Source organism: Rhinolophus ferrumequinum, chromosome 3 (assembly GCF_004115265.2).
Source record: "Rhinolophus ferrumequinum isolate MPI-CBG mRhiFer1 chromosome 3, mRhiFer1_v1.p, whole genome shotgun sequence".
NCBI lineage: Eukaryota > Metazoa > Chordata > Mammalia > Chiroptera > Rhinolophidae > Rhinolophus > Rhinolophus ferrumequinum.
Window position 1 is genome coordinate 24,173,691 of NC_046286.1, and position 22,362 is coordinate 24,196,052.

At 36.6% G+C, this 22,362-nt stretch overlaps 1 protein-coding gene across 1 annotated transcript in view; it reads left to right on the plus strand.

The window, feature by feature from the left end:
- Positions 1 to 2,113: 2,113 nt before the first annotated feature.
- PRIM2 (DNA primase subunit 2) overlaps positions 2,114 to 22,362 on the plus strand; it is a 191,365-nt gene continuing 171,116 nt past the window's right edge. The window contains exons 1-5 of the mRNA XM_033102426.1: positions 2,114 to 2,195; positions 2,960 to 3,124; positions 4,926 to 5,029; positions 7,730 to 7,809; positions 9,166 to 9,286. Of these exons, the coding sequence (XP_032958317.1) occupies positions 2,971 to 3,124; positions 4,926 to 5,029; positions 7,730 to 7,809; positions 9,166 to 9,286 (459 nt within the window). The 5' untranslated portion in view covers positions 2,114 to 2,195; positions 2,960 to 2,970. The remainder of the gene's footprint in view (positions 2,196 to 2,959; positions 3,125 to 4,925; positions 5,030 to 7,729; positions 7,810 to 9,165; positions 9,287 to 22,362) is intronic.

Consider the following 22,362-nt stretch of genomic DNA (forward strand, 5'->3'; position numbering starts at 1 on the left):
ATTTTCTGGGTTTTCACACTTACAATGGTGCAGTGAAGTTCCTTGAACACAAATTTTTGTGTCCATTTCTGCACAGATTCATGTCAGTGAAATGATTTGATCAAACTGTATGAATTCTTTCAGGGATCATAATACTCAGTGGTATACTGTACTCATATATTGTAGCAACACAGTCAATTCCTATGTGAGCCAATCATACTGGACTGTGCCCCACTCTGAGTGTTTTCATTGTAAAATCTTTGCCAGTTGTGTAGGGAAAATTACTTTGCTGCCAATGATAAACTGTTTTCAGATTTTATCATTAGTTATTTTGTCTATGAGTTATCTATTGCTGTTCTTTTCCCATTTTTCAATTTGTCTTAGGATTTTTTTCTAATTAATTTACATAAGTTCTTTATATCTTGATAGTATTAGCCTTTTTTGATATTATATTTATGGTGAATCTTTCCTCCGGTTTGATAACTGAAAAAAAATTTTGCGATTTTTTTTTAGATGCATGATTTTATATTTTCAGTCAAATCTTTATTTTTTTATTTTTAATTTTTTTGGTTATTTATTGTATTTAAATTCCTTTCCTATTCCGAAATCGGATAAACATTCCTGTAAATATTTTTATGGTCTGTGTTCCAATGTTTTTTAGGCCGTTTTCATCCTTTCTTGTACCTTCTTTGGACCAGGTGACATAAATTATGTGTCTGATAATAAAGAAGGAATTAAGGTGAGGCACCGCTGTCATATTAGTGGAATTAGTAGTGTGGTGGTTAGTGCTCTAGTGCTTGGAGACAGACTCTCTGACTGTGAACCAGGCTCTGTTACTTATTATGTGATCTTTGAAGTCATTTAACTTTTCTGTTCCTTATTTCCTTATGTGTAAAGTGGGTGAATAATAGAACCTACCTCATATGGTTATGAAGATAAAATTAATTGATACGTAAATCACTTAGAGCATGTCTTGGTACAAAGTCAGTGCCAGCCAGTTTGGTCTATGCCAGGTAGATGCTTTGAAGCTTGATATTATTTCAGTATGCTTTGCATTTCTAAAAACTTGAGCATTTCAAAGCGCTCTTCACCTCCTTTGACTACCTACAGTAGATCCTTTCTCGGCTATTTTTGTAAGTGAGACACGCCTCCTAGAGGCCACAAGTTAAGTTCATTTTCCGCTGTTGAAAACCCTACAGACCGTGGTGGGCGAGCTCCTGACCCGCCACTTCCGAGTCTCCAGTCTGACATCCACTGTCTCTCCAGCGCTTTCCACTTCTTCCTCACCTACTTCTTCCCTATGAGCCGGACCTCTTCTAGTTTTTATAGACCCCAGAGCGACTTCTGAGGGTGTGCGGTCATTCTTCACTCATTCAGTTCATTAGAGATATTTTGCCGGGCGCTTGCTACGCATGACGCGTTGGTGGTGGGGCTGGTAGTGAACTGAACGTAGAATCTGTCGTTATGGGGATTGCGGTCCAACAGAAAAAACAAAATACGTATTGTACATAGATGGGCCAACATGATCTTTTAGTTTCTCTTTTCTCATCTGTAGAATAGGGCTACAGGGACGCTGAAAGATTAAACAAGAGAAAACAGAGCCCTGTTTCCCTGAAAATAAGACCTAGCCGGACAATCAGGTCTAATGCGACTTTTGCAGCAAAAATTAATATAAGACCCGGTCTTATATTACATTATATAAGACCGGGTCTTATATTATAGTAAAATAAAACCAGGTCTTATATTAATTTTTACTCCAAAAGACGCCTAGAGCTGATTATCCGGCTAGGTCTTATTTTCAGGGAAACACGGTAAAAGTGAGCCAGGTGCAATAACAGAGCTCAGTAAATGCTTATCCTTCCTCCTTTCCTCTCCAGATCGAAAGTGATGAGTGCCAGGCTTGTTGGTTCAAGTGCCACATTTTCAACTTATGGAATCTTTGTTAGCATCCTCAACCAGAGTCAGTGATACTACACTCTTCGGCGTGTGGAAATTTTTGCCACTAGCATCCCAACACCTCAGGGTCAACCGTCAAAAGCTACGGGATCCCGGTACAAAAAGCTCCCAGGTACGTCCATTGAGCGCCCGCGCTGGGTGGGCGGGACGTCAGGGGGCGGGACTTGTGTCATCACTTCCGCTTCCTGACAAGTGAAATCTCCCGCCACCCGGGAAACAAGCTGCAGGCTGGTGTTTTTTCGCATTTGGTGTGGTTGCAGGTAAGAGAAACTTCCGTGGATTTAGGACGGACAGTAATTCTGGTGTTGAGGCTCGCTGATCGAGAAAGAAGGGAGAGTGCTTTGCGGGCGGTGGGAGCAGAAGTGTTGATCTGGCGGGGGATTGGGGTGTTGGGTACTGGTTAGTTGTTTGGGGCAGAGACGCAGGTGCCGGTGAGTTGAGTAGACAGCTTTTCCCCGGAGGAGAGTCGAGTAGGATGGGAGTAGGAATTTTTATAAGGAACTTGTGGATGCTCTCTAAAGGGAGTATCGAAAGACTGGATTCGGAAGACTGTTCTGTTTCCCAGGGTCACAAACGAGGAAGTGAGTAACTGGACCCTGTCCGTTAAGTCTCTTATTAGATAAAATCTAGCGCGCTTTCCTCCGAGTTCAGGATTGAAGCATGTAGGAAACCTCATTTTAACGCTTGGGACTGCAGAGATCTAAGGACGGCAGCACACAGACCTGTAATGAGCAGGCAACATCACCTGATTTTCATGTTGGTGGAAGTTGGGATCACCACCTGCATCTTCTCTAGCACACACTCCTCTCCCCATTACAAAGTAGTTACAGGTGTTTTGTTGAAAATCTGGAAAATACAGAAAGACATCGCCCAGGGCTTATAACCACTGTTAATATTTTGTGCATGCCCTTCAACTTCGTTTTTTTTTCCTGTGCGTGTGGAGTTTTTACTTATTGATTGATTTATTTAGGTTTGTTTTCTATAACACTTTCCATCATTTCAATCTTTTTATGTGCTTCCTTAGAAGCTAACAAGATGGAGTTTTCTGGAGCAAAGCGGAAGAAACTGAAGTTGGCAGGTGATCAGAGGAATACTTGCTACCCTCATAGCCTTCAGTTTTACTTGCAGCCGCCTTCTGAAAACATCTCTTTGATGGAGTTTGAAAACTTGGCGATCGATAGAGTTAAGTGTGAGTGATATTTGAATTAGAATTTATGTATTCTTGAGAACCTCACTTATACTTTGGGAATGAGTGTGGGTACCTTATTTTCTTCATTAAGCAATTCATTCAACAAATATTTATTGAGGGGTTGCTATTGAGGGTTTGGTATTCATTTATGTACTGTACAGTGCGTATTTGTTGAGTCCACTGTGTTCTAGGTGGGAGGGATTTTGAGATGCATTCTGTAATCCTCATCTTTGAAACAGACATCCAAAATGATAATTATAATTTAGTATTTTAAATGCTGTACTAGAGGTAAGTAGTAGTGCTATTGAAACATAGAGATGCGAGTGACTAGGTCTGATTAACTGAGACTTCTTAGAGAAGTTGAAATGTGATCTGGACCTTGAAGGATGAGTAGAAGTTTCTCAACACAGAAGATGTGAAGGGTTTTTTCAGATAGAGGTAATGACCTGTACAAAGGCTTGGAGGCATGAGAGAGAATGTCTCATTAGTGGGAACATTGACAAGTTCAGGGTAGATGGAGAAGTATGGATAACCAAGGGCAATTTATGCCACGCTAATGGTGTAATGGGTGTAAGAAGGATGTGGCAACTGTACTGGGGGCCTTCTTATCCTCTGTGTATTGGTGGAAGAAAGGAATGAGCTTGGCATGAACTGAAACAAATAATGGCGCTGTCTTCAGAGTTTATGTTCCAGGATATCCTTGTGGAAAAATTATAAGAAGAGATGAGATAATGTTCAACATTTTTAGAGGAGCAGGATGAGATCTGATAGAGAGACAGGGCGCTCAGTATCTCTTTGTTGAATGAAAGAGTGTTGGCAAGGGAGAAAGGGGTTTTAGGAAGCTTAGCAGTGTCAGATGTTTCAGAGATTAAGATGATGACTGAAAAGTGTACCTTGGGTTTTTCACTTAGAAAGGTCTCCCCTTGTATGGGCCTGAACTAGGCTTTGGCAGTGGCAGTGATGGGAAAGGAGAGATTTAAAGGACACTGAGGAGGTATTGTTGACAGGATTTGGTCTGTTTGGATGTGAGCAGTGAGAGAACAGGTAGGAGTGGCTGAAGTAGCGGGGATGAGAATAGCCAGAAGAGAAGCAGGGCTAGGGGGAAGATAATTAGTTTGCTTTGGGATACCTTATTAAGGTGGTACCTATGGGGCATAGGTTTATGTTTAGGATTTATTTTAGAACATTTTGTTCGTGAGTTAAAAAATGCCTCTTTTCTGTATTGATGGAAGACAAATTCATCTGAAGAAGAATTGATAAGGGGCTTTAGAAACTTGTAAACAGGATGTAGCATCTATTCAGGATGGTTCATTTGGGTGATTGCTTCTTCTCCTGTGCTAAATCGGAAAGGAATGGCTATTTTTCTGATGAGTATATGCTGAGTAAATGAAGCAGACTGCCTAACAGGCAGCTCCACATGAGTGATGCAAACATTGATTCAAACATTAATCTTTCTTCCATATGGGCACCTTTTTCTGTTCCTCAACCACAATGGCTCAGTATGGCAGTGATTATCCACTATTCCTCTCTTCCTCCGGTTGAGAATCCCTGGTATTAGATTCTTCTGTGGGACATTGATATTTTCTGCACATGAATGAAGATTCATAAAGATCTTATAAACATACATAATTAGTATAACGTACTTTCAGAAAATAAAACTGTTACAATTTGTCATCTTTAATAAGCAAGTACTTATGGAATTGCTATCCATAGATATTATTTGTCTTGGATTTAGTTTTTTAAAATTATCTTGCATTTATATGTTTTTCTTCCTTTTAGTAATGATTTTTTTTTCTTTTAGTGCTAAAAGCAGTTGAAAATCTTGGTGTGAGCTATGTGAAAGGAACTGAGCAATACCAGACTAAGTTGGAGGCTGAGCTTCGAAAGATCAAGTTTTCCTTCAGAGTAAGTAAAAGAGGGGAAAGAAATGTTCTTTCAGTTTGTATATGTTCATGTACTGAGTATCAGTTGTGGGAAAGGTCTTGTACTAGGCACAGGGCTTTCATAAAGATAATACAGCATAGACTCTGCCTGAAGGTACCTACTGTCTACTAGGGGTGATTAACCTGGAATCAGATGATTGTAATGTGGCCGGGTTTGTCAACTTTGGGACTGTGGACATTTTGGGCATGATAATTCCTTGTTGCAGGGACTGTCCTGTGCATTGTAGGATGCTCCGTGGCATTCCTGGCTTCTACCCACTAGATGTTTCCAGACACCTCCAAATGTTCCTGTGCATTATAGGATGATGAATGCTGTTATTAGATGCGTGATCCAGGAACTCCAATAGCACGTGTAATCAGCCAGTTCAGAGTAGGGTGGTTCGGGAAAGCTTCTGAGAGGAAGTCATGCTGGAATTGCATCTTAATGGATGTGGTTAGATTTTTATTTAGGGAAAATGCCTGCCAAGAGAAGATTGACAGGCTCATACTGGTAGGAAAACCAGTTAGGAGTGTAGAAATGATGAGAGTGAATTGAATGGAGAGAAGAAGACTGATTGAAGAGATATTAAGGTGGAATCAAAAGATTTTGGTGACTGGTTGCAGGGAAAAGGGAGAGAGAAGAGTTATGAATGACATGCAGGTTTCTAGTTGGGACAGCAAGGTGGATGGATGGTAGCGGTATTTTGAGATGTGATACACAGGAGGAGAAGTAAGACTTAGAAGGAAGATGTCGAGTTTAGTTTTAGACATGAGTCTGAGTTTTAGACATGAGTCTGGATATGCATACAGGTCTGGACTTCGGAGAAATCTGGTGTGGGTGTATAGATTTAAGTGGAAGGTGGGCATCATCAGGAGTAGGTGAGAGCACCGTAGGGAAATATTTGAGTGAGAAGAGAAGATGATGGAGGGCAGGACATGAGGAATGCCAGTTTGAAGGTGAAGCAGAATTGGAGGAGTCTGGGAAGGAGTCTGAGAAGGAGCGGCCTGAGAGGTAGGAGATCAGCCAGGATGATAGTGTCACAACAGCCAGGGAAGGCAGGAGTTTCAATACTGATCATGATATTGATAATAACATTAAAGGAATAACAACTGCAAACATTTCTGTTATGCTTACTATGCCCCAGAGCTTGTTCTAAGTGTATTACATACATTAACCCATGTAATCCAGACAACAGTCTTATAAGGTAGGTACTATTAGCAATCCTATTGTATAGATGAGGACACTGAGTTATAAGTAGGCTAAGTAGCTTGTCCAAGTTTATGAGATTCAAATCCGAGGCTGTTGTCTCCAAAATGTTGTAATGCACTTAACCACAGCAGTCTCAGAAGCTTAGGATGGATCATATAAGATGAGTTACACAGAATCCATTGATTCTACTCTTTGTAGATAGAAGTAGAGGCCTGAATGATGACAGTGATTGATTGGAGAAGGGAGGTGGGGAGTTGGATATGGAATATGCACTCTCTTAAGATATTCAGCTGAAAGAACAGGGGAGAAACAGCAGAATATAGAGGAAGTTGTAGGGAAAAGAGAAGATAGACACATATGAGTATGTGTATATGTATACACACCTACGTGGCAGGAGATAGTTATACATGTTTATAAGCTAAGCAGAAAGATCTAGAAGAGGAGGGGAGCGTGAAGGTATTTTGAGAGAGCATTTGGTAAATCAAGAGCAAGAGTAGGTGGGCTGCAGGGTTTAGGTGTAGGGATTAGCTTTCCGTAGGAAGAAGGACAGATGCTTTGTCCGTGGAGAAGGAAGGGAAGGCAACACAACATGTGGGCACAGAAGCGTGGAGCTGAAGTCAGCCTGGTGGCCTTTATTTTCTGCCAGTTAGGTGAAGTCATCTGCTGAGAGAGAAGGGGAAGGTGGGGTGGTAGGGAGCTTGGGTAAACCAGTGAAGACTGAAACTGCTTTCTAAGAGGTGAAGAAAGATATTTACGTGTCAGATCCCAGCTCTGCTGCTTACAGGTTTCGTGACCATGAAGAAGTTATATGATTTCCCTGTGCCCCTGTTTCCTCAGCTTTAAAATAGGGATGCACAGTAGTGTATACCTCATAGGGTTTTTTAAAAGACTGAATGGGTTAATAGATTAAAAATGCTTAAAACTCATAAGTGCTCAAGACACGCTTGCTTTTACTGTTTTGGTCTTGAATAAGGTTGTTCAAGCTTGCTGTTGGTAAAGGTCCATTTGAGCTTATAGGCTGGGAATTTGTAATATTCCAGATTCCCATAGTTGTGTATTATTTCTCCAGAGATTCTCAGCATTTTGGGAATAGGACTATACAATATAGCTATCGATTAATTTACAATGTAGGTTTTGCTGGAAGGTTGAAAAGCAAGAAGTTGAGGGTTGTTGTGAGAAGTAGTTGAAGTGGTGAGTGCTCTGGGTACATGCTGGATAAGAAAGTTAAGAGAGACGTTGCTGATAGGAACAAAATGGTGGGGTCCAAACCCAGGAGGTTTTGCTGAGATGAGATCCGTTCTCAGTTTTGCCTGATGGCTAACTTAAGTAAACGGATAATTATCCTGAAATGCATATTGTGAAATTCGTGTATTTGAAACTTTTACTTTACATTGACTTATGCTGACTCAGTATTTCTTTACACCTCTTGCTATTCTCATGCATTGATTTTATTCATGTGCCATTATTTTTAAGGAAAACTTAGAAGATGAATATGAACCACGAAGAAGAGACCATATTTCTCACTTTATTGTGCGCCTTGCTTATTGCCAGTCGTGAGTATACATTTATACTCTCACAGTCAAACCTGACGGGTTCTAAACTGGTCCATGGAAAGCTAACATGTACTGTACTGAATGTGTGAGAAAACTCAGAATAACATCAGAAACCAGTGGTTCATGGGCAGAGCACTGTTGCAGTGAATTGTTTGAGACAAGTTGTTTACTACAAAATGTTGGAAAAAAATTCTATTGCAAATTTTGCCTTGGTGAAATGCTTTTTAACTTTGTGGGAGAGACTTCATCTGGGATTTAAAATTGGACGGAATTTCATTAGGAAGAAGGACTTTTGATATTTGCAAAAAAAAGTAGTAATATTTATAAGAAATAATGAATCAACTACACACTTGAATTAGATACAGGATTTTAGAAGTTGGGATGAAAGGGTTAGTGACCATTGGATTAAGATCTTTTCCTTTGGTAGTTGGTTTCTTGTAAGTCAACAGTGCCACCCAGAGGGACAAGGAGTTAGTTGCTTTTTTTTTTAAACTGTTTTTTTGCTGTATTAATTTTGGCTAAATAACATACAAGTTTCTTTTCTTTTTCTTTTTTTAATTAATAGGCTTATCAAATAAAAATATTGAGTTTTTTACTATCCCAAGATAAAAACTGAGAAATTACTGACAAGCTTTGGTCCTAGATATTTTCTTTTGTAAAAAAGCATATGTAGTTTATGCAATTTATGCTGTAAATGAATCGCTGACAATGTGAGAGTCACTTCAGAAAAAAAACAAAACAACTAAATCATATTTTACATACAGTAGCATAATTATAACAACAATAATGCCCAGTATGTATCTGTCTTGTAAATTTACATACAGTATTTGTATGTTGGCTTTTAAAAAATTAAGGTATACAGTGCATCTTAAATTTTGTGAAATTATTAACTATAAAGCTGTAAGCAAAGTTTACTTTGTGAAGTTTATCTGATCATAATCTATTAAGAGAGAAAGTTACCTTTAAAAATTTGGGTTCATTTGGCATTGATGAAACCACCCTAGACAGAAGGAATGCCCCATTTTGTAATGTAATCGACTATTTTGCTGTTACATTAAATGCAGTGGACTATTTTTTAAATATTATTTGACAATGCAGCTAGGCTTGAAGTATTCTGTATTTATTTTAATTTTATGTTCATAACACCTCTCCCCCACATTCAGCACATCTGTGGCATATTTTGGTGTGTGGTATTGATACTCTAGGACTTGTATACTTTTAACCTCTGTCTATTGGCATCTTGCTTGTGTGTGAATATTGTTTCATAGAAATTTCTTGGAATTACTAATTGGTGGATTTTTAAAATTATCATTGGACTTTTCATTTATACTTAACAATTTTCCCATCTCATTTCAGTGAAGATCTTAGACGCTGGTTTATTCAACAAGAAATGGATCTCCTTCGATTTCGATTCAGTATTTTACCCAAGGACAAAATTCAAGATTTCTTAAGGGATAGCCATTTGCAGTTTGAGGCTGTAAGTATATTTTTGTAGTCATTTGCAGTTGCTTTCAGTATTCATCCCTCCCTGTTGCGTTAAGTGGTGGTATTAATGAGTTTGTTCTTTTTCACATTTTCTGCCTAAGAACCTGCCTGAAATAGCTATTGGCTTTGCATGATAATGGACCTTTCCCTTTCCGTGACTAGAAGAAATGGGGCTCCTTATACTAAAGCCTCATATTTAGTTGCTCTATTAAATATGTGATTAATGAAAGCACAGGAAGGTTTAATTTATAAAAGTTTATCTTTAACCAGAATCTTCTAGGCCAAAAAATTAAAGCTAATAATGCATTAAAGAAAACAGAAGTGCTAGTACTTGTTTCTAATAATGAAGTTGAGGGGGATTAACACTTTATTTTAAAAGTCAGTTGTCAGTAAAATCTCTGAATAGTTTTAGAAAATAATTTTGCAGACAAATCTGAATGATTTACATGTGGTAATTATATAAAAAAGGAGAAATGTCTGGGATGTGTTTAGCAGGGATAAATATTGTGGGTGGACGTAGAATTTATGTGTTTTAGGTGATTTTATGCTGCAATGGGAGGTAGAAAAATTGTTTTGGAAGATTTAGAGCAGTTAGCTTGTAGTAGGACTGGTTGAGATTCTACTTCTGTGTGAGAATGGGTGACTTTAGGCCAAAATAAAATAAAATAAAGTAGAAAATTGGAGTAGGTGAAAGACATTGTCCTATCTGAGAAGTGGAAGATGTACCTACCGTATCTAGTAAGAATTGGTGTGGGTTATTGAGTTGAAAAAAGAGTTTTTTCTTTTTTCCTTCCTTAATTCCTTCTTAATTCCTTTCTTAATTCCTTCCTTGCATGAAAGGAAGTAAACAGTAGACATTTAGTGTCTATTATGTGCTAGGAAGGCACTTTCCACAATTTCTCTCATTTCTCATAAGAGCCCATGAGATTTCTAAATAACATCTACCTAGGCATGGAAAAGTGTCAAGCCCAGGATCTGCTCACCCAAACCCCGTGCATTTTCCACTTTGCTTTTAATTTTGATCCTTAGCGAAGTTTGTTGCTAATATTAGTTATAGTTAATTTATCATTTCTTATTAATAATAATTTGTCTTTTGCTGTTATTGAAATTTGATTTTATTGTTAATGATTTTATTATGTCATAGAGAAAAAGTGTCCTTGAGAAGATTTTACTCTTTGTTCTAGAGTGTCTTCACATACTGTCAAGTATAATTTTTTTAAGTAAAAACGATGTTTTTTCTTTCTAAAAAACTTTTTGAATTGAAGTATAACGTATACAGAAGAGTGCACAAATCATAACTGTACCGCCCTATGAAATCTCACAAAGTGAACATTACCAAGTTTATGAAATAGGACACTGCTGTCACCCTGTGTCCCTCGTGCCTCCTCCCATTCACTACCTCCTGTCTCCCACCTAAAAGTCACCGCTGTCCTGACTTTTCATATATTTTTTTTCCCCAAGTCAAGTTGTTGTCCTTTCAGGATTAGTTGTGGAGGGTGCAGCTCAGCTCCAGGTCCAGTTGTAGTTCTCTAGTTGCAGGGGGCGCTGCCCAGCATCCCTTGCAGGAGTGGAGGAATCAAACTGGCAGCCTTGTGGTTGAGATCCCGCGCTCCAACCAGCTGAGCCATTCCGGAGGCAGCTCAGCTCAAGGTGCAGTGTTCCATCTTAGTTGCAGGGGGCGGAGCCCACCATCCCTTGGGGGACTCCAGGAGTTGAACTGGCAACCTTGTGGTTGAGAGCCCACTGGCCCATGTGGGAATCGAACTGGCAGCCTTCGGAGTTAGGAGCATGGAGCTCTAACCGCCTGAGCCACCGGGCCGGCCCTATGAGTTCGCTTTTTTGTATCCCACATATAAGTGAGATCTCAAATATAATTTTTTTGTAAAAGCTTTATTGAGATAGAATTCACATACCTTGAATTTCACCCTTTAAACTGTACAATTCATTGCTTTTTAGTGTAATCACAGAATTATGCAACCATCAACACAACCTAATTTTAGAACATTTCCTTATCCTGAAAAAGAAACTCATACCCATTAGTAGTCAGTCTCCATTTCTTCCTCTCTTATCCCTTGGTAACCACTAATCTACTTTCTGTTTCTGTGAATTTGCCTATCCTGGACATTTCATATAAATGAAATCATATCTTGTCTTTTGTTACTGACTTCCTTCACATAGCATAATATTTTCAAGTTTCATCTCTGTATGTATCAGTACTTCATTTCTTTTTATTGTCAAATAATATTTTCTCTATTTAGCAGTTGATGGACATTTGGGTTATTTCAACATTTCGGCTATTATGAATAATGCTGTGATGAATATCTGTGCAAGATTTTGTGTGGATATTTTTTCATTTCTTTCAGGTATATACCTGGGAGTGGAATTGCTAGGTCATGGGGTAATTTTGTGTTTAAACTTTTGTGGAACTGTCCAACTGTTTTCCAAAGTGACTGCACTATTATATATCTTACCAGTGTTTCGTCACATTCTCACTAGCAATTGTCACCTGTTTTTTGAATATAGCCATCTTAGTGGGTATGAAGTGATAGTCAGCTTTTGATTTGCCTTTTCCCTAATGACTAATGATGTTGAGCATCTTTTCATGTGCATATTGGTTATTTGTATATCTTCTTTGGAGAAATGTCTATTCAAATCCTTCATCCATTTTAAAATTGAGTTGTCCTTTTTTGTTGTGTTAAGAATTCTTTACATATTCTTCTGCAAGCCAGTCGTTTGTAAGATACATGATTTACAAATATTTTCTCCCATTCTGAGAGTTGTCATTTCTTTCTTTTTTTTTTTGAAAGTGTCATTTGCAACACAAAAGTTTTTAATTTGGATGAAGTCTAATTTATCTACTTTATTCTTTTGTCACTTGTGCTTTGGGTGTTAATATCGAAGCAGGCGTCGATAAAAGGCAGGTCATGAAGATTTACTCGGATGGTTTTCTCTAAGAGTTTTATAGTTTCACTTTTTATGTTTATGTCTATGGTCCATTTTGAGTTAATTTCTGTATTAACTCATATGGTATGAAATAAGGATTCACTTTCATTCTTTTGCATGTGGATATCCAGTTGTTCCAGCATCGTTTGTTGAAGTGGCTATTTCCTCATTGAATTATCTTGTCAAAAGACAGTGGACTATAAATTCGTTTATTTCTGTACTCATTTCTTTGAGTTGTATGTCTATCCTTATGTCAGTCCTGTGTGGTCTTGATTACTGTAGTTTTCTGATAAGATTTGAAATGGAGAAATCTGAGTCCTCTAACTTTGTTCTTTTTTCAAGATTATTTTGGCTATTTTGGATTTCTTGCATTTTCTTATGAATTTTAGGAGAAACTTGTCAGTTTCTACAAATAATCTGGCTGGGATTCAGATTGGATTTACTGAGACTGTAGATCAATTGAGGGAACATTACTATCTTAATATGAAGTCTTCTGATCCATGAACATTGGATATTTTTCTACTTCTTAAGATTTAAAAAAATTGTCTTCAAAATTATGTACTTTTTTTGTTAAATTTATACCAAAGTATTTTATTTTTTAATGTCATTGTAAATGGAGTTGTTTTCTTTATTTCATTTTTTGAATGTTGATTGCTAGTGTATAGAAATCCAATTAATTTTTGTATATTGATCTTTTATCCTGCAACCTTATGGAAGTCATTTATTAGTTCTAATAGTTTTTACTGGATTCCTTAGGAGATTGTGTTTCTACAAATAGAGATAATCTTACTCCTTTCAAATACGGATGCTTTTTATTTCTTTATTTTTACCTAATTTCCCTATCTAGAAGCTGTACAATGTTGAACAGAAGTGGCAATAGTGGACATTCTTGTCTCTTTTGTGGTTTTAGAAGGAAAGTCTTCAGTCTTTTTTATGACATATGATGCTTACTATGACGTATAGTGTTTACTATTAGGTTTTTTTAGATGCCCTTTACCACACTGAGGAAATTTCCTTCTAATTTTAGTTGAGTGTTTTCATCATTAAAGGTTGCTAGATTTTGTCAAGTGCTTTTTCTGTACCTGTTGAGATGATCATATGGTTTTGTCCTTTATTTTGTTTATATGGCATGTTACATTAATTGATTTTTGGATGTTAAGCCAACATTGCTGGGATATTCCTGGGGTAAAGCGCCCATGGTCATGCTGTATGATCCTTTTTATATGTTGCTACATTTGATTTGTTAGTATTTTTGCATTTATTGATAAGGGATATTAGTCTGTAGTTTTCTTGTGATGTCTTTGTCTGGTTTTGGTATCAAAGCAATACTGGTCTCATTCAATGAGTTGCGAAGTGTTTCTTCCTCTTCTTTTTTTTAGAAAAGGTTGTGAAGGATTAGTGCTAATTCTTCAAATGTTTGGTAGAATTTACTAGTGAATCTATCCAGGCCTAGGCTTCTCTTTGGGTTGTTTTAAAATTACTAATTCATTCTCTTTACTTGTTATAGATCTATTTAAATTTTCTATTCTTGAATCAGTTTTGATAATTTGTGTTTTCTAAGAATTTGTCCATTTCATCTAAGTTATCTAATTGATGCATGAAGTTTTTCATAGAATTCCCTTATAATTTTTATTTCTGTAAAATTGGTAATCATGTCTTCTGTTTTATTCCTGATTTACAAATTTGAATCTTCTTTTATTTGGTTAGTTAGGTAGGGATTTGTCAATTTTGTTGATCCCTTTAAATAACTAACTTGACTGAAGGGAGAGAGAGATTTTTCTCTATTTTTCTATTCTTTATTTCTTTAATTTCTGCTTTTTATTATCATTATCAATCTTTATTATTTCCTTCTTGCTTTGGGTTTAGTTTGCTCTTCTCTTCTAGTTTCTTAAGGTGGAAGTTTAAGTTACTGATTTGAAGTGTTTTTTTTTTCTTTTTTAACATAGGCATTTACAGCTATATAAATTTCCCTTAGATGCATTCCATGAGTTTTAGAATGTTGTGTTTCATATTCATTATGTCAAAGTATTTCCTAATTTCTTTTTTCACATATTGGTTATTAGGAGTGTGTTATTTAATTTTTACATATTTTTGAATTTCCCAAACTTCCTTCAGTTACTGATATTAAAAAAAAATTTAATTGCATTTTAGTCATATTTTGTATGACTTCAGTCCTTTTAAAATTATTGAGTCTTATATTATGGTCTAGTATATGGCCTATCTGAATAGTGTTCTATGTGTGCTTGTAAAACAATGCTTATCTGCTGCTTTTGGTTGGAGTGTTCTGTAGATAGTCTGTTAGGTCTAAGTGGTCTATAGTGTTTTTCAGGTCTTCCATTTCCTTGTTGCTCTTCTGCCTATCTGTTCTATCCATTATTGAAAGTGGGGTACTGAAGTCTTTAAGCATTATTGTTTTGTTTTTTTGCATGTTCTTGAATTATCTATTTCTGTTTTCAGTTCTGTCAGTTTTGCTTCATATATTTTGGGGCTGTGTTTTAGGTGTATATATGTCTGTAGTTATATATTCTTGGTGGACCGATCCTTTTATCATTATGAAATGTTCCTTCTGTTTTCATTTCATGAATATAATATCTTCTCTATTTTTGAAGGTTATTCATGTATTCTTTTGCTCCTTTCATTGTCTAATTCCCATTCCTTTAGTTCATCTGTTTTAGTCTTTCATGTTGAATGTTTTCTTTGAATGTGTTGTGATCCTTTACTATTTCTTTTTGTTTAATATTGAGATACTAAAAAGTGGATTGGCAGATTGGGCTTTATGTACATATGCAAGTGTATGAGACGCTTATTTGGTAGTGGGCCTTATTAGATCACTTTTAAAAAAACGTTGGTTGCTGGATGACCCCTGCCAAAGTCAATATTTCAGAGGAAGCCTCCAATCTCCTTCCCCAGTGATTTATGTCTTAATGCTAATGTTCTTGTATCAGATAGCCAGGGGCCCACTGATCATTAAGGTGACTTTTATTTTTTTTTCATTCCTTGACTTACATCTTTCATCTTTTGTATATGGTGCTTCTAATTCATGATTTTTTCTGTTCTCTGAGGTCATATCAGCTTTCTTCTTTTCAGTCTTCCCTCCCGCCCTCCCTCTTTTCCTTCCTTCCTATTGTGTTTCATTCAGCAGGTCATTTGAGGTACATTATAATAAACGTATACATTAAAATAAGATGTAGAAATATGGATACAATTGAAAGATTGACTGAAGGGAGAATTAACATCCACATTTATGTGTCGTGGGGAGGGGGTGTTCTATACAGTTTCTAAAAGGAACAGTAACTTGGGCTTCTTGTGTTTTTCTAATTCAGTGCTAGTCAGTGGACGGATAGGATGGACGCAGTAAGTACTCTTAGGACGTTTATCAGAACTTTGGGTAGAATGTGAAAAACATTATGCCTTTTGTTTTTGAAATAAACACTAGAATATAAAACTTGATCAAGTGTTTGTAACTGGTGGAGATTCATGGAAGACAGAGGGAGAAAGCATTGGAGGGGGCCTGTCAGAAAAATCATTCCTGTGGTACATTATAATCATTTTCCTGGCAGAGACCTTTTCCCTCTTCTGGTACTCTTCCATGGCATCTGATACTGGTAATTGAGCTTGCCCCTAGCTTCTTGTAGATTTCCCTCTCCCTACTTTTGCCATTTCATTAATAGGAACACGCAAATTTTCTTCACTTTGATTAGAATATTCTGTTTGCATTTAAAAACTGTTGTGCTAAAGCAGATTGAAGTGGTGTTTTTAGACTCATTTCTCATGTTTTTCCCTCAGGAAAAAGCAAGGGTTAGGGAACAGTTACTAATTGTCGCCTAAGCTGGTCTCTGGTGTGTAAGTCTGCTGCCTAAGTCAAGGCCGAAAGAAACAGTGGGGAGTGGGGAGCCATCTTTGTTTCCATGTCCCAGAAGCTGGATTGCTGGCACACACATCTTCGAGTCTGTGTGGACTTCCAAGTGTGTATGTGTGTGCTGTGTTTGTGTGCATTTCTCTGTCTTTTCAGTTTCATTAATGCTGCGGTGACTTTGCTATTGATCTGATTCTGTAAAATACATTTTTACGTTAGGAGATGCAGTGTTATAACCAAATTGCATTGTTTTTGCCTTGATGTAGAATGTAGAAAAAGAGATAATTCATTTCTTTACATCGTTTTTTTTCTCTTAAATTTTGTTTTTGTTCAGTTTGTCACGGCTGATATAATTTTATTTGATAAAAATTTGGAGGAGGTGAATGGGGCTAATTACCAGATCTGGGACTCCTGTGTTCTGTTTCTGGCTCTGGTAGTGCTTTCATACTTTAGCTTTTTTAGTCTATATTTGGGTTTAGTAGATTCTAAATCTTTATGACATACAACAGAAAGCCTTAATATGAAGTTTTCAAAAAGGAAAACTGGTACTTTTCATTTTTTTTGACTTATGTGTAATAAATACTTTGGATTTTCAATCTGAAATTTCTAGGAAGGATTAGGAGTAAATATTGCTGTCTGTGGGGACTGTTTTGGCTCTCTCGTTGCTGAGTTGATTGACTTACTCTTGTGTCGCATTAAAGGTGAGTGGGTAAGGTTAAACAGATTCTATTAGTGCTTCTTCAGTTGACCAGTTAGGGAAAGGTCAGGCTTTGACAGCTGTCAGCCTCACAGGCAAACGGTCTCCGTGCTTTTGCAGTTCTGAGTCTGTACAGCATCTTATAATTTACCTTGATTTTTAAAAAGCTTTTCAGGACAGTCAAAAAATGTTTTTTATTTGATTTCAATTGCCAGTAGGTTCATTGTCAGAATGTTTTTCATTAGAATAGTACAGATGGCAGGGACAGTGAAGGTGATCATCTTAAAAGATGTGGAGAGTATTCTGTGGGTCACAAATGAAAACTGCACTGCATATTAAACAGAACTAGTGTTATACAATTGTCAAAATGTTTAGGAAATACGGGTTTTTGAGTGAAAGCCAGTGTGGCTGATAACCTTATTACCCTGCTCACTGAAAACAAATACATGTGAAACTTTGAATTATTTATTTTTGCTTATTTTATAATAGTTTTCCTTATCTTGAACCTGACATTTTAAAATTTGTTTCTTATCCCTCTTAGCTTGAAATCTTAATTTCTTCTTAGAAATTATTTCATGTCATTTTTGGCTGATAACTTCTTTTTAGTGAACATGAATTAGTTTATCATTTGTTATTAAAAATGTCAGTTATATGAATTTATTAGGAACTTTTGGATGCCTTTATCCAGTTAACATTGGAACATTGATTTAATAGATTTACATATGTAGACTTTCAAAATAGTTTTTGATGTTTGCTCGTGTATCGTTATTTCTTAGATATTTGTATGTTGATGTTAAGGTAGCCATGGTTTTCTGATCATATTGGCCCTTATATCATTTTCACAGTTAGTTGATTCAGTTTGGGCTGTTGTAGCTCTTTTGGAATATGCATTCATCATTGTGGTCAACTCCCATTTCTATTACTTAAAATATGAAAGTGCCATTCATCTAATATATATGACTCTCTTTATAACTACTCTCTGAGATATGTTTACAAATTATTATAAGCCTGTTAATAAGTTACAAGGTGATTTTAACGTGGAAGAAAGGAAGAATGTGCAAAAAGAAGAAATATGTGTAACTTTACTCTCTCTTTTTGACACAGAATAAATTTCAGCCAGTAGAGAGTCAGATGATGTAGTTGAGACAGGACACACAGATGTAAAAATAAAACACTGTAGAGAACAAATGTGTTTGATAAACTTGGAAGTTTTTCACAAGACTTCTGACAAACCATTGACTATGACAGCAGTGGAAAGGAGTCTAGAGAAGAGTGAAGTGGGATCCTAAGACAAACACTCTCAACATTCTCAAATTTCAGAACTAAAAGCAACAGAGGGGGAAAGGATTAATAATCAGTTGAAGGGTCAAGTTTATCTCCAGAGTGAGGAAATAAATCATTTTATGTTCCAAGAATGTAAAGTAGGCAAGTTTGAGTTGAATTACTTAATGGTTCTAAACCTGGTGTTATCTGTGTTGAGTAAATGTTTGAATTAATTTCTAGAGAAAACAGTAGTCAGTTCAAAAAATTTGCCTCTATTTTGTTTCATGAACACTAGGTGATCTTTTAGATGAGTACAGTAACATGGTATGTTTATCCTTTCTCGGGGCTAAATATTAGGTGAAATATATATGTTATATATGAAATTAGCTTTCTCTATTGAACTGAATTTGAGGGATTATGCTGGTTAGTAAATTTCAATTTGTTCTGTATTTTATGTAGGAAAATTTATGATTCAGACGGAGCTTTTTATGTGTTTCTATTACAATTGCATACCTTTAACTTCTTTCCAAATGATTTAAATGAAGGCATTGACACAGGGCTTCCTTTCTATCAGCAGACTCCACAAATACTTTAATGATTTTACTCTCACAGTGTTTTTTTTCAAATGAAATAATTATGGAAGCCAACCCTGTATTATTTTATATATATTTGATGGGTATCTATACTATTATATTTGGGGAATGAGGAAAAGTTTCACTGAATTTTCTAGTTAATTGAGACCTAACCATTTATGCATATAATTGTAAAAATACACCATGGCAGATGGTCTTTAGTGGCAATATTTTAGAAATTCACAGAATTTGGATTTTCCTTATCAAGCTACAAAATTAAATTCTGCTCATTATAAGATAGTTTAAACCTCGAGATGCTATGACTAAATGTGAAACTTCAAGCTGAATTACCCTTGAAGGCTAAAATTAACATATGCAGAAATTTTCAAAATAACTTGCAAGAGTCATTTCTCTTTTTTAAAGTTTTCGTACAGCTTTTGAATATAGAATTCCTTGTGTTCTCATTGTTGAAGAGTTTGTGCCTATGACTTTGCCCTTGAAGAAAATGTATGACTAAATTAGTCAAAGTTTCCCACATATAGTTGTGTCCTAATTATCTTACAATGTTATATTCATGTTAGTATTTAGATCCTGAAAGAGCGAAATTAATTATACTAAATATCATCATTAGTGTTCTTATATTCTGTAGTTAAACATTTACATTTTAAAGTGTTACTCATGTTTTCTGAAGGTGCTCCAAAAAAGTGATACTGAGTTTTTTAATGTATACGTTATTTTTCATTCTGTAATCTTCCTAACGTTTTCCTGTTCCCCCCAAACTCCCTGAAAATTGAAACTTTTTAGTTGAAGTCATGTCATGGTCTAGTTCAGCCTTAGGCCAGACTGCCTTATCCTAGGTCTTTGAATGACAGTAAGAACCAGGGATGTGGAGGGCTAATTGGAGTTGCAGGTAAGAAAAAGAGAGAGAAATAATTTTGTATTTCCAGTCACTGAGTGGCTAAATCTGAGTTAGGAAGGCAGGAGGAAGTAGTTGCAGTAACATGTTATTTAATTAGCCTAGTGCCTGTTAATATCTCCATCCTGCCACTGCCTATCCCTTTGAAGGCACACAGACAGAGCCATGGAAATCTTATTCTGCGCTTCTCTCCATTCACTTTCTACCTGCCACTGGTGGTTAATCTTCCTGCTTTCAGAGTCATGGTGCCATACACCAGCTATTGATCCCTGCCAACTCGCTGGCTTTTTTTTCCTGCTCATCTTTGCTCTCCCAGTTCCAGTGTCCCATGATGCCTTGGGCAAGGGAAACCTTCTGTCATCTATAGTAGAGCCTAATAGCTAAATATTTTCCAACTCCTTTTAGTTGATCCAAGGAGTAAGGCCTCTGCGTAAATGTTAGAAAATCCAGAGGGCTATTTGGGAACTTGCATGGGGGGGTGGTGGGGGGAGGTTCTTGTTGCCTAAGGAAGGAGTACTTATTGAACACTGAATAACACTGAGCAGTGGATTTACTAAGGTTTTCGTCTATCCAGTGATGTAAGGAGACAGAAGTAGCTGACATTTGTTGTCTGTTTACTGAGTGCCACACACTAAGCTTAATGCTTTATGTAGATTATATAATTTAATCCTCACAACAGCTCTATGATGAAACTGCAGCTCTAAGGGGTTAAGTAACCTCCCCAGAGTTAAGTGCTAGAACTGGAACCCAAAAATCAGTCCTCTAGATTTTTTGAAATGTGTATGAGTAAATGACAGAGCATGTTACCAAATGTACGAGCAGATTTCTTCCCAGCTAGACCTTAACTAGTAATGAAATGAAGTGGAAAAGATGCTGATATTTTAGGTGTCAGGACCCATCAAAAGGAATATACAAACACAAATGTGAGATTAGAGATTTACGTTAATGTAGGAAATTAAAACATTACTGTAATTTTACTAAGATGTTTTATTTTAGCTGATGGTTCTTGGCAGAAATGGAAACCAAGCATATTAAATATACTGTTAGTAGTTTCCCCAATATAATATGTGTGCTGCCTCTAAGAAAAACATTCTATTCACACAATTTTGTTGTTGAGGGGCTCATTATCTAGCTTATGGCTTTTCTATACCCTTTGTTGCTTTTCTTCTCTGGTACCTTTTTAAAAAACATTTCTTTGATCACATTGTATGAAGTCTCACAATTAAGTTCCCAAACTTGTTGTACGATGTTGCTAACCTCTTTTTGATGTCAGAGAGATTATTCATTATGAATTTGTACCAATTGGACAAACAAGTAACCAAGTTTACTATTTGGAAGTGCTGAAAAGGCTGCGTGAAAATGCTAGATGACTTGAACTTTTCGCCAACAATTCATGGCTCTTGTATTACTACAGTGCACCAGCTCACTTGGCCCTGTCGGTGAGGGAGTTTTTAGCCAGTAAACAGATAACTATTGGAACAACCTCCCTACTCACCTGACCTGGCTCCCCCATGATTTCTTTCTTTACCCAAAGATAAAGGAAATATTAAAAGGAAGACATTTTGATGACATTCAGGACATCAAGGGTAATACAATGACAGCTCTGATGGCCATTCCAGAAAAAGAGTTCCAAAATTGCTTTGAAGGGAGGACTAGGTGCTGGCGTCAGTGCATAGATTCCCAAGGGGAGTACTCCAAAGGTGACCATAGTGATATTCAGCAATGAGGTGTGTAGCACTTTTTCTAGGATGAGTTTGGGAACTTAATTGTCTGACCTCGTATATTTTAGTTTCATTTCAACAGTAGACTCATGTAATATTCCAAGATCAGTGTAAACCAAAATCCAAGAGTAGATTCATGCTTGAAATAGGAATAATTTAACAGGTGAGGAAAGGAAGAGTTGTGGACATCCACTGGTTGTTTCCCTTTTAGGAGGACAGCTTCTTGGTTCAGACAAAGAGTTCTGGACTCGGGGGTGCTATATTGCCTTACTAGATATTCTGGACAGCTCTGGTATTTTTGATGGTTGTAACAATGATTTGTGGGTGCTACAGGCACTTAGTAGATAGGAGATGGAGATTCTGGAACGCCTGCCGTGCACTGGATAGTTCCGTACAATGATCTTTCCCATGTCCTGCTTGATTTTTTTAATGTTCCTGTTTACATTTATGTGGACCAAAAAAAACAAAAAACAAACTGTTTTCTAATGATCTGAATCTAGAACCAAACAATTTTATAAATAAACACAAAATGTCCGCTCCTCCCATGGTTTTATATACCCTGATTTTTTGTGAAATGCAACTGCTGTGTGAATTGATGGAAGACTATACTTTGTTTTGTTCCTAATGTTTCTGTTTACCTTTTTGGGAAAATACTTCACTGATGTGGTATTTGAGGCGCCAAAATACACACACACACACACACACACACACACACACACACACACACACACACACTATACCAGGCTGCATTGGTAGTTGTTGCATTCACAGAGTTTCTAGGAATGGGTACAGTATCTACTTGATCACATCATTTGATTCACGGTGCCTGATCATACATACGTTATTTTGTTTTAAATAACTTTGCTTTTATTTTTATTTTATATTTTATTTATGGAATTATCCTCTTTTTAAAAACCTATTGTTTACCTCACTCATACTAATGTACATTGTGATAAAGTTATATCTGCATGTCTTCCTTTTTTTTTTGTCTAATCTTAAACCCTCAATATTGTGTACTTCCAGTACCCACAACAACATGTGAGCATAGCAGATAAAGGAAACAGCCAAAAGCAGCATCACAATAATACTTCTTTGTAGTC